This window comes from Myxocyprinus asiaticus, chromosome 8 (genome assembly GCF_019703515.2).
Source record: "Myxocyprinus asiaticus isolate MX2 ecotype Aquarium Trade chromosome 8, UBuf_Myxa_2, whole genome shotgun sequence".
Lineage (NCBI taxonomy): Eukaryota > Metazoa > Chordata > Actinopteri > Cypriniformes > Catostomidae > Myxocyprinus > Myxocyprinus asiaticus.
In genome coordinates, this window is record NC_059351.1 from 5,895,496 (window position 1) to 5,907,986 (window position 12,491).

At 39.4% G+C, this 12,491-nt stretch overlaps 1 protein-coding gene across 3 annotated transcripts in view; it reads right to left on the reverse strand.

The window, feature by feature from the left end:
* Positions 1–12,491, reverse strand: part of LOC127445396 (LIM and calponin homology domains-containing protein 1-like) — a 67,716-nt gene that overhangs the window by 7,424 nt on the left and 47,801 nt on the right. The window contains exons 20-29 of one of the 3 annotated variants that reach the window (XM_051705442.1): positions 11,853–12,318; positions 9,669–9,960; positions 8,610–8,713; positions 7,547–7,637; positions 7,257–7,313; positions 6,288–6,313; positions 5,981–6,094; positions 3,789–3,881; positions 3,503–3,702; positions 2,062–2,156 (exon numbers count right to left, since the gene is read on the reverse strand). In XM_051705442.1, coding sequence (XP_051561402.1) covers positions 2,062–2,156; positions 3,503–3,702; positions 3,789–3,881; positions 5,981–6,094; positions 6,288–6,313; positions 7,257–7,313; positions 7,547–7,637; positions 8,610–8,713; positions 9,669–9,960; positions 11,853–12,318 — 1,538 coding nt within the window. Of the gene's footprint in view, positions 1–2,061; positions 2,157–3,502; positions 3,703–3,788; positions 3,882–5,980; positions 6,095–6,287; positions 6,314–7,256; positions 7,314–7,546; positions 7,638–8,609; positions 8,717–9,668; positions 9,961–11,852; positions 12,319–12,491 lie in introns of all 3 variants that reach the window. The other 2 variants (XM_051705443.1, XM_051705444.1) reach the window with 2 other exon arrangements.

Here is a 12,491-nt window from a genome sequence, read left to right on the forward strand (position 1 = left end):
AATACATTTGAAAAAAATCACTAATATTGGGCCAATAACATAATAATGGTGCCAATATATTCTGCATCTCAGCACAGTATAAAGGGTAAAGCAATCTCTACCAGTTGACAAATTTCTACTGTTGCACAGTATATACAGTTGCCATCATTTCACTCAGCCCTAGAATATATATACACTACCGGTCAAAAGTTTTGAAACACTTGACTGAAATGTTTCCCATGATCTTAAAAATCTTTTGATCTGAAGGCGTATGCTTAAATGTTTGAAATTAGTGCTGTAGACAAAAATATAATTGTGCCACCATATTCATTTATTTCATTACAAAACTAAAATTTAATAAAAAATAAAAAAACGTTTTGAAATTGATGACTTGGACCAAATAATATAGAAAAGCAGCCAATAAGTGCCCAACATAGATGGGAACTCCTTCAATACTGTTTAAAAAGCATCCCAGGGTGATACCTCAAGAAGTTGGTTGAGAAAATGTCAAGAGTACATGTCTGCAAATTCTAGGCAAAGGGTGACTACTTTGAAGATGCTAAAATATAACACAGTTTTGATTTATTTTGGATTTTGTCAACATAATTCCCATTGTTCCATTTATGTTATTCCATAGTTCTGATGACTTTACTATTATTCTAAAATGTGAAAAAAAAAATTATAATAAAGAATGAGTGTTTCAAAACTTTTGACCGGTAGTGTATGTATGTATACACACACACACACACAGGTGGCCAAAAGTTTGGAATAATTTACAGATTTTGCTGTTTCGAAAGGAAATTGGTAATTTAACTCACCAAAGTGGCATTCAGCTGATCACAAAGTATAGTCAGGACATTACTAATTTAAAAAAACAGCACCATCACTATTTGAAAAAAGTCATTTTTGATCAAATCTAAACAGGCACCATTTCCAGCAGCCATCACTCCAACACCTTATCCTTGAGTAATCATGATAAATTGATCATTTAGTACTAGAAAATCACTTGCCATTATATCAAACACTGCTGAAAGCTATTTGGTTCATTAAATGAAGCTTAACATTGTCTTTGTGTTTGTTTTTGAGTTGCCACAGTATGCAATAGACTGGCATGTCTTAAGGTCAATATTAGGTCAAAAATGGCAAAAAAGAAACAGCTTTCTCTAGAAACTCATCAGTCAATCATTGTTTTGAGGAATGAAGGCTATACAATGCTTGAAATTGCCAAAAAACTGAAAAGATTTCATACAAAGGTGTACACTACAGTCTTCAAAGACAAAGAACAACTGACTCTAACAAGGACAGAAAGAGATGTGGAAGGCCAGATGTACAACTAAATAAGAGGATAAGTACATCAGAGTCTCTAGTTTGAGAAATAGACGCCTCACGTGTCCTCAGCTGACAGCTTCATTGAATTCTACCCGCTCAACACCAGTTTCATGTACAACAGTAAAGAGAAGACTCAGGGGTGCAGGCCTTATGGGAAGAATTGCAAAGAAAAAGCCACTTTTGAAACAGAAAAACAAAAAGAAAATGTTAGAGAGGGCAAAGAAACACAGACATTGCACAACAGATAATTGGAAAAGAGTGTTCTGGATCTTAACCCCATTGAGCTTTTGTGGGATCAGCTAGACTGTAAGGTGTGTGAGAAGTGCCCGACAGGACAGCCACATCTATGGCAAGTGCTACAGGAAGTGTGGGGTGAAATGTCACCTGAGTATCTGGACAAACTGACAGCTAGAATGCCAAAGATCTGTAAAGCTGTCATTGCTGCACGTGGAGGATTTTTTGATGAGAAACTACTGTTTAAGAAGTTTTGAATTTTTTATTTTTTTACAAATTGTAATAGTAATTTTTTACGTTATTAATGTCCTGACTATACTTTGTGATGAGCTGAATGACACTTTGGTGAATAAAAGTACCAATTTCTTTCCATAAGAGCAAAATCTGTACATTATTCCAAACTTTTGGCCGCCAGTGTGTATACAGTATATATATAATATATGTGTGTGTGTGTGTGTGTGTGTGTGTGTATGTGTGTGTGTGTGTGTGTGTGTGTGTGTGTGTGCGCGCATGTCTTACCCTCAGTAAACTGCAGTTGTGGTGTAGCTGTTTGGCTCTCCTGAGGTTCAGTTCTCTGACTGTTTTGTTGAGCAGCTGTGATTACTTCATCAGTGCTAAGACAGAGAGGTTTCATTAGCATTTAAACAGCCAAATATGTTATGAAGTCAACATTACAATTTTATTTGTCTGTTACCCCTTTTCCACCTGATAAGGTGCCAGTACTCAATCTGAAAAACAAAAAAACAAAACTGAATTTCCAGCAAAAAATACATTTCTGGGCCAGAAAGATCAGCTCTGCACCACCCACTTAAACATCCTGTTCTCAAACCAGAAACCAGGGGGTGGTGGGCTGGATAATGTCTTCAACAAGTACAGTTTTCACAAAAACAACAACTTAAAGTGCAAAAGAAAACTGGACTGCTCCTATTATAATTAACAAATCTGTTCTCACTTTAAGTGTCCGATTTGGCACAATCATATGTGAGAATTGATTATTATGAATGTAATTTTTTGAATATTTAAATGATGTATATCAAAGCCAGCTAGTGATTGCATAAAGATGATAAATTAAATTACTTTGGATGTTAAGATAAGTTCTCAAAATTAAGGACTAAGGCCAGAAACCATTTACACTAACACGCGTACACAGATGCGAGCACTAGGCCACCACATTGCCAACGCGCGGTCCTATCAAACATACTTAAAGTGCGTTCATGTCTTACTGTGGCAATAACAAACCTCAGTACTCAAGGGGGTGATAGAGTTACCTTCAAACGTCTGTGCCATTAAACTGGATGTGTTATTTTTCTGGTAAGTTGCTATAAATATACTGACTTTAATTTACTTGCTCAGCATGACAGTAATGGCTTGAAACAGAAAATTCACCATAGAAGTGTACAGTTCACACTAATCTTGCTATAGCGTGAGATTGTGGCCATGTTGAGAATGCAACGTGAATTTCAGAACACATTTCGGAAAGCAAGAACACACGAAATCAAGCTAGCGTCGACAGAAGCATCTGCGTTCATGTACTTGGGTAGAATATGTTTTAGCCTTTAGACTTGTCTCCAAAAAGTTGGAGTCTCTGGAGTCTGTCGTGGCTAAGCAAAAGACAAAATGTTTGGACTATTCATTCTTTATTTTGTTTCAAAATGCGGCCTGACACATTTTGAAACGTAACAACGCACGAAATCGTGCTTGCGTAGCCAGAAGTGTCTGCATTTACGTACTTGGGTGCAATATATTTCAGCCTTAAGACTTGTCAACAAAGACCACTATGTTTATTTGTGGGCAGGTTACTGTGGTAACATAGTTATGTCATTGTTTCGGCTCTCAAATCAGCAGAAATAGGTGTTGGTTCTAACAGAAGTTCACAAATACCCCAGCCAAGCACCAGCATATGCACTGTTTCAGTGGAAAAGGGGTATATTTGTTCTAATGTATTTTGTTTTTATTCCACCTGTGTGTCAGTCCATTGCTCTGGTTCGTCTCTGCCTGTCTCTCCAGTATTTCCTGTTTCCTTTCCCAATCAGCCAATGAGAGGACAATGGTGTCATGTGGAGGCTGGCTGAGGCAGGGGGGCTCTGTAATTCTTCTGGATGACAAAACTGCGGAGCAAGGGGTCAGTGGGGTCACGGTTTCCTCCAGAATTCGCCTCTCCTGTAGATTAAGACTTTATTAGTCCCAGGTGGAGGGTGTGTGTGTGTTAATGTGATCTGTGTTGTGGAAAGAATGAGATGACGCACCTCTTCAAGGTGTCTTCTCTCCTCCTCTTCCACTTCTCTCTGTGCTCTCTCCCACTCCTCCTTCAACTTCTCCTGCTCTCTCTGATATTTCTCCTGCAGAGAGAGAAAAAGAGGGATTAAATAATCTGAGAGAGAGTGTTAAAAAGATTGAGGGACAAAGAGAGAAAAAGAGGAGATTTGTTCCTACAGAAGACAACAGTACAATGGATTTGAGAGCAAATGAAGGGAAGACAGAGAAAGACAAATGTAATGCTATCCTAAATGCTGACACCTACACCAAAAACCAACACAGTTCAGAGGAAGTTGCTGCTCCAGAAAAGCAGGTGTGCATTTCTCTCAGACGACACACCCACAGACCAGCCACAGTCCATTCACTGAACATCTGATACAGACGGCTTGTGCTTTTCAAAAGTGGGGAAGCGCAGACTATTGTTTGAGGTGTCAGCAATGTTGCTCCCAAAACTACTCAAACTTTCTTAAAAGGGATATTTCACCCATGCCATTCCAGATGATGAGAGAAGTTAAATTTTTGGGTGAACTATCCCTTTAACAAAAATAAATAATTAAACTCAAATCTGTTTTTGCAAAGAAATCTGCAAAAATAATCGATTATGAAGGCTTAAACAAGTGTGTTACGTCCGATTGCAAAAAACTGCACGTGTATCTCCGAGTCACCGAACACTCTGCGCTGTGCTTTTACATTTAATAGGCTGTCAAACAGGTATATGACCACTTCAATTATTGGCCGTTTGTTGCGAAGTACTGCCCATTTGAGAGCTTGACCAATCATCATATAGAGAAGCCGGGCTTCCAGGGGGGGACAAAAATACATTAATTGAAACACATTGTCCAATTGGCAATCAGATGCTGATCTAATACAAATAGCACTCATGATGCTGTTTGTTAGACTCCCAGAGAAGAAAGGCATCTGGGTGGAAACCAAAATAACATGCTTAGAGCTTACTGTTCAATCAGTGCTGATCTTTTTCGCCACTGAATTGAATGGAACAGGTATCTATCATAGACTCCCATTAAAGGGATAGTTCACCCAAAAATGAAAATTCTCATCATTTACTCACCCTCATGCCATCCCAGATGTGCATGACTTTCCTTTTCTGCAGAACTGAAGGTTTTTGGAAGAATATCTCAGCTCTGTTGGTCCATTCAATGCAAGTGAATGGTGACCAGAAATCAGAAGGTCCAAAAAGGACATAAAGGCAGCATAAACGTAATCCATATGACTCCAGTGGCAAAATCCATATCTTCAGAAGCGGTATGATAGGTAAGGGTGAGAAACAGATGAATATTTAAGTCCTTTTTTACTCTCAATCTCCATCTTTGACCAGTAGATGGCTGAATGTGAAAGTTAAAGTCACTTCCACACCAGAATGTAGAAGTGAAAGTTAAAGGACTTAAGTATAGATCTGTTTCTCATCCACACCTATCATATTGCTTCAGAAGATGTGGATTTAACCACTGGAGTCTTAAGAATTACTCTTATACTCCCTTTATGTCCCTTTTGGACCTTTAAAGTTCTGGTCACCATTCACTTGCATTGTGAGGACCAGCAGAGCTGAAATATACTTCTAAAAAGTTTTGGTTGTGTTTTGCAGAAGAAATAAAGTCATACACATCTGGAATGGCATAAGGGTGAGTAAATGATGAGATAAATTAAATTTTTTGGTGAACTACCCCTTTAAAGAACAGCTTCAATAGCACTCTGTGCTGTCTTCTATGGACATATTCATGTAGAAAAAGGTGGATTGCGTTGTACATATTGTGTGATATTTAATGTATTTAGATTATTTGTACAGATATGTAACGTCATTGCAGCATTTCTTATTAAATTTTAGGGGAAGCCATGCTTTCTGATCACAAAGTCTATACACATCTTCTGCTATTTTGGGGTGTTTTTTTTATACAACTGTTCATGGAGCAACAGCATTATTTGAACTATTTTCTTCCATTGTCTATTATTGTGGTAGAATTATTTCAGATAGCTAATAGATACCTAAGTGGCACATAAAAACAAAACAAACTGTGGTAGGTCGCTTTACATGTCAGTCAGACGGTCTCCTCCTATCTAAGTCGTCAGTCCCTGGCCAGAATAAGTTGCAATGAGGACCAGACTTTATTCTGCAAGATTTCTAAGTGAGACTACTCTCAGTCAAACCCCAAGCCGACAATTGTACCTGCAGCAGGCGTTCCTGCTCTTGTTGCCATCTCTCCTGCCGCCTGCGTTCTTCATTAGGATCCCACGTCCAGTGGTCAACCCTTTTCGCAAGGTTCAACATTGGGGTTTCAATCTGATGCACAAGCACATACAGAAGGATAAAGGAAATAGAGGAGAGGACAGTAAGAAGACAGGGAACACCTACACCATTCCAATGAGTGACTAACAAAGGAAACAGTTTGGAAAGTGAGGGAGAAAGAGGAAAGATGAGGAGATATTCTGGAACTGAAAAATGGGTTTGAGCTTGGCACAACCGCTGTACTTACACATTCAATGGAGTAGTCAATCCCCTCTGTGAAGGAACGAGAAGGACAAACAGTGGCTTTAGAAACTCATCACATACTTCTTAACATCTACTTATGCCAATGAAAGCAACCATGGGAGCTTAAACGGGTCCAGTTTACACCTGATATCAACATCTGTCTCGGGTGATCCGATCACAAGTGGTCAATTCTAAATACAGGTGCCAAAATGTTTTGTAATTTAAAAAAAAAGTATAATATTTGGGAGCAAGAGTGTGCCACTTTTTGAGCTTCTTTTACTTTTTTGCATGCAGTTACACACTGACGAAGTAAAAGTGTATGTACTCACAAATATAAGAGACCCTCCCCTCGAAATCTGATCCCGAGTGGTCACAGGATTCACATACCAGAAGTAAACAGCAATCAGTCTCGCCTGGCCACTTGTGATCGGATCACCCAAGATGGATATAATAATAGGTGTGCACAGGACCATAGATACACAGAGCATTAAACACTAAAATAACACAAACAAAGGAGATAGAGAAAGGTGGAGAAAGATAAAGACAAGAGGGGTGTATTATCTCTGAGCTGTCAATACAGGCATGAAAACCTAAGAAATTCAAAGCAATATAACATAGAACAATATGGCCATTTCTACAAAGATGTGCACGGTTGCACAATGAACAGACTGAATCAAACCTACTCTTATGAAGTGCCAACATATGACTTAGTTCATGCTACAGATGCTGGATGAGGACAAATTGACACATAACTCTGTGTTAAGTGGGAAAGGTTAAAAACCAGCTTAGAAAGTGTGCATAGTGACTGTATCATAGTGCCCTCAGCAGACAAGCGTATATAATGCACCTCCAGAGGAGAGAGAGAGTCAAAGGAGGAGGACAAACAAGATATGGGAAGCTGGATGAATATGTTCTCCTCTGCCAATCATGAAGAAGGAAGTCCTGTGCCATTAAGTTCATCTATCAGTTTTACCTGTTGGAGCAAAGAACTCCCAGCGTAACCTAGAGCTTTTAGAGGTGGGTGAGGACTCTAACAGACCCCCCAAATGATATCAGAAAAGAGGATAAGTCAATGAAAGAGAAAGACAGACAAAAAACAAGAGAGAGAGGTGGAAAAGATAAACCAAACAGAAAGGTAACCCAATAGACGATTAAGAGGAGGTAAATTAATAAAGTTGGGAAGTTTGAGCAAGGATTCATTTCTAGCCCATTACCGTGCATTTTTAGCTCCCATCACATTCTGAAAGACTGGAGTTGTATTACCTGTCAGTGAGAGTGAGTATGAAGTCTGGTCAGCCTTGCTGGACTCGTTAGATGTGCTCAGATCACATAACTTCTGGACTGAGCCACAAAGCTGATGGGAATTAAAAAAGAAAATATTTATAGACCCTCTCTCTTTTCATTGACCTCAATATGAAAATTAAAGCAGAGTTTCCAACCAAGCAGTAGCACATTTAAATGATCAAAGTTCTGCCATGCAACTCTATATGGCGCAAGCTGATAGGTTCTTTGAACTTATTACCTGTTAGCCAGTTGGCTCGCTCACATGTGACATGTTAAGCCAATCGGCTCGCATGGTGTAAGCTGATTGGTCCTTTGACATGTAATCGAGTATCCAATCAACTTGCGTCTCTCTCTTCATCTAACATTTAAATTGCTTAGTTTTGCAGATAACCCGGTTTCACTGCAGAGCGCTGCAAGAGTTTTTTTTTTCTCTGAAACCCACCTCCACCCCAGCACCACTTCTCTAGATCTGCCACACTGGGATTGTTTGTAATGTCTATTTGTGCACCAGCATGTCATACATGCTCAATTCAGCATGGCTTGCGTTTAGTCTAATTGTGCAGCAGCAGCAGCAGCAGCATGTCCATATGCTTAACTCAGTATGTCTGTGTATTTTCTAGCAGTAGCAAGTCATCGTACTTTTTCTGCAGCAGCAGCAACATAGCAGATCTAGTCTGCCAAGACCAATATCCTATAAATATGTCATAATACCCACATTAACATGATAAATCTTTCCAAGAGTTGTCATGACTGAACTTTATTAAGCAAGGCACATAATGAAGTAATTTAAGTAATTATAAGTAAATGCAGGGTTCCCACTCCTTTAACCAATGATTTTCTATATATTTTTCCATAACTTTTACTGTATAAGGATTTTAAAAATATTTTTATAGAGGTTGCATTCAAAAGAGCGATTTCTAGCCAGCAAAATATTTTAGAGCCAAGCCTAATCAGAAAAATTTGCTTTCATGATTCAAAACAATTAATGATGCAATTCAATGCTTTTTTTTAATCGAAGTGAAAGCAAGAAATCAAGGCCCACCTGGTCAGTGCTAGATGTGTCATTTGGTTGGACGGGGTATGTCTGAGTGAGTTCTGTCACAATAGTTGTTGTGACAAGACAGTGGCGCTTCACCATCGGTTTACCTGCTAAAAAATGCAAATATAATGAACTCAATCTATGCTGCCTTTGCTTTAAAGGCGTCATATATTTTGTAACCATTTTATTTTTGTCCCTGTGATCCACTTATAAAATTTTATCATGTATACTTACACATGGAGTGTAAGATTTAATATACAGTAGTTTGTTCTGCCCCATCCTATAAAAAGTTTTCTTGTTCTTCAAAGCCTGCATTACATTGTGACAGGTTCATAAACCAACCCACACTTAAATGACATTGCTAAAAATAAACTTCAGCCACTCTTTCCTAATTGTTTGGGATCCAGAAGGATATGCAGAGAAGCACTTTTTTGTCAGACTGTGGGAGTCATATTTTGGCAGACTCTAAAATTTAATTGTTCATTTTTCTCCGGGGCTCAGGAATTAGGTGGTTAGCATCACCCCATTAACCACTGCTAGTAGATGCCAGAACTACACCAAATGGTGCCAAAAAGCATGTTTCCCTATTATTTTTTCCCCAAGTCATGAATAAATTGTGAGTATTTCATTATATTATAACAGATGCTTTACCAGTGACAGATGTCAGACTGCCATAGACATTAATTGGGATGCTAACGGATAGCTTTCTCTAGCTATATTAGAAATCTTAGGTCCTTCTGGTGTTTAAGCTAAATACTTTCTTTCATATTTCCTTTTCCCTCACCGTGACTGAGCGGGACAAGTTTCTGAACACAGAATAGGCATCTTTGATGTGAAAATATGTGGGCAGTCATGTGTACTGACATTGGAACTAGCCGTTTTGGCCACTTGGATTCAATAAATGCTCTTTTTGGAGAAAATTTAGATTGTGAAAGTCACAGTAGGTTTAAATAAAATCAAACTCAGGAAAAAAAATGGATTTCTTATTATATGACTCCTTTAAAAAAAAAACTAAAAACATCTGGATATTGAGAACTTTGGTTAATTATTATAGTTTTCAACCTGGTTCTAACTGTAGTGTAGCTGAGGTCTCTTCTTTGCTATTCTCTTCCTGAATGCTTAGAGAACATTCTTTTTCTTTCTTTACGACCTCTTTCTCCTGAAAGGAAGTCTGCGAGCTTTGCTGGTGGTGTGAAGTTTCTAACACAGTTAGCTCATCATTTTGTTGAGTCTGAGTGGCTGGCTTTGGGGGTGAGGAAGAGAAGGAGACAGGATGCTTTAGAGACACTCCAACTGCACTCTCTCTTCTCTCCTCTTGAGTGCTCTCTCCATTCACACGCACCAGCCCATCAGTCTGCATTTAAAACAAAGACCACACATTACAATGCCAAGCTGAACATATTGGAGGATGCACACATTTATTAAAGCTGCTGGGTGTAATTTATTTAATGTTAAAATACTTTGTCCTATCCCTAGTGGAATATAGTTACTTATATTTTGTATTTTAAATACGTAATCCTGTTACATGTATTCCGTTACTCCCCAACCCTGATGTTGTGTCAGGTTGTTCAAACTAACAATGGCCTGAGTTTGGGGCAGGACTGCCTGTTCGACTGACAAGAGCACACAACACTGCCCGTGCATTTTTCTTTTTGCCTTTTCAGTCTTGGTTCCGCTAGTATTTCTGCCATTCATTTTTCCCATAGGGATTTAATAAAATCCTTCATTAAAGAGTTCTAAACCATGAAACTAAACAACCAGCTCCACATTACAAACATTAACTCACATTTCAAACTTTTAGTTGAAGCAGAGAAGTATTAACATCTTTAATTAGTGAATGAACTACAATCCCATGAAACATTGCATCATGGATGTGGGCTGTTGCTGCTGGGCTCTTTTGCAGCAGTTTGTCTGCCAAGATTCTTTGATTGGTGGATTTTCCAGGACCTGAGGATCATGGGTAGTGTAGTCCTTCACCATGCATTATGACAATAAAAAATGGCGAAGGACGAATCTCAGTTGCCTCCGCGTCTGAGACGTCAACCTGCGCATCTTATCACGTGGCTTGTTGAGCACGTTACCGTGGAGACATAGCGCATGGAGGCTTCATGCTATTCCCCACGGCATCCACGCACAACTCACCACGCGCCCCACCGAGAGCGAACCACATTATAGCGACCATGAGGAGGTTACCCCATGTGACTCTACCCTCCCTAGCAACCGGGCCAAATTGGTTGCTTAGGAGACCTGGCTGGAGTCACTCGGCACACCCTGGATTCGAACTTGTGACTCCAGGGGTGGTAGTCAGCATCTTTACTCGCTGAGCTACCCAGGCCCCCGCAGAAGGTACTCTTAAACAACTGCACAAACTAAAAGCATAAAGGGAAACGGCTTGCCGTCCATTAACTCTTATTAAAGCAATAGGCAATGAGAGACTTTGTGTTACAATGATTTAACATAGGTAAGGGGCTTTTTTAGGTAAGACACGAAGTGACGTTCCTATAAAAACCCCTTACCCAAGGTAAAATCACTGTAAAACACAAACTCAAGTGGCTTATTGCTTTTATAAAATGGTGAAATATGATAAAAGACACCAATAAAGTGTTCAATAAACAGTTCAATTTATCATTAATATTAAGGATAAACAATTCTTCTGCCAAGTAATACTGTACAAGTAATTTTCCTAACTGTAGAATTTTGCAGTAGCCAAGCAATTATAGCCCATGCGTTTAAAGGTGTGGATTTATGGTCATTTTACAAAGGCTTAAACACGGCTCATCTAATCAGAATTATGGGTCGTAACTATCCGTTTTAAATCGTTTTTTTTTTCATCTGTGTAAATTATTAGTGTCCAACATATAGTAAATGGAAGTAAAAGAATTAAGTAATAGATACATTAGATGACTTGCATCTATCATCATGTAAAATCAGCAGTACTCAATTGCATTCACTTCAATGCGATATTTGCCTTTACTTGCGTGCGTAGATGCTGGTCCATTTCGCAAAGTGGGAATTTGTCTGCCAAAGCAGCTCTCTTATTACCTCCCTTGACTGCAGCAATCTACTCTTATCTACTTTCGTCTACTAAAGGGGAGACCTTTTAGACATTCCCAACGAACCTGATGGCAGATGTGAGGAATGTTTGGGGAAAATGTTTAGAAACAGCAAATCTTTTCGTAATTCTGTTTGGTGGAATTTAAACACAGCAGCTTTAAATGGATTGGTTATTGAGGATGATATTCTTGCCTTCAATGTTTTGCAGGGGCCCTGGCTTAATCTGGGCTGGCTGTAGGGTTTTGGGGTGATTAGGGGAACAGGCTTTGAACAAGCAGGGGGAGCACGTGTGGGTGCCGATGAGATTTCTGGAGTTTTGGTGGTCTTTGTAGGTAATGGTTCAGGGCTTTTAGGCTGTACCAGTGTCTGATTTTGTACCATCTGCTGGTCTGCAAGGACACTGTGGTGTGTTTGGTTGGTTTGTGTAGGCTCTGGAACCTCTGGTTCTACTGGGCCAGGACATGTGGGCTGCTTCACTGGCTGGCGGAAAGAAGTGTGTATGGGCGTGGCAGCAGAAGGCAGTTTGGGGAGCTGGAGCTTCTCCAGTATGGCGTCGCTGATGGTGAAACGGAGAGCGTAGCGTTGAAGCACGGCTGCTTTCTCCTCTGGAGTGGAGGCCTTGCAGTACTGTTCATGTAGCTCCTGTTCTCTACGCTCTCTGAAAAAGAAAGAGAGAAAGGTCAATAGAATTTCAACAAATAAGGCAATCAGGAAGATGAACTCTTAGCAGGGTTCCCAGACTTCCCATGCTTTTTGACCAATGAATTTCCATAATTTTTCCATGACATTTCCAAGGAGCTTTTAAAAATGATTTACAGAGACCACTCACAA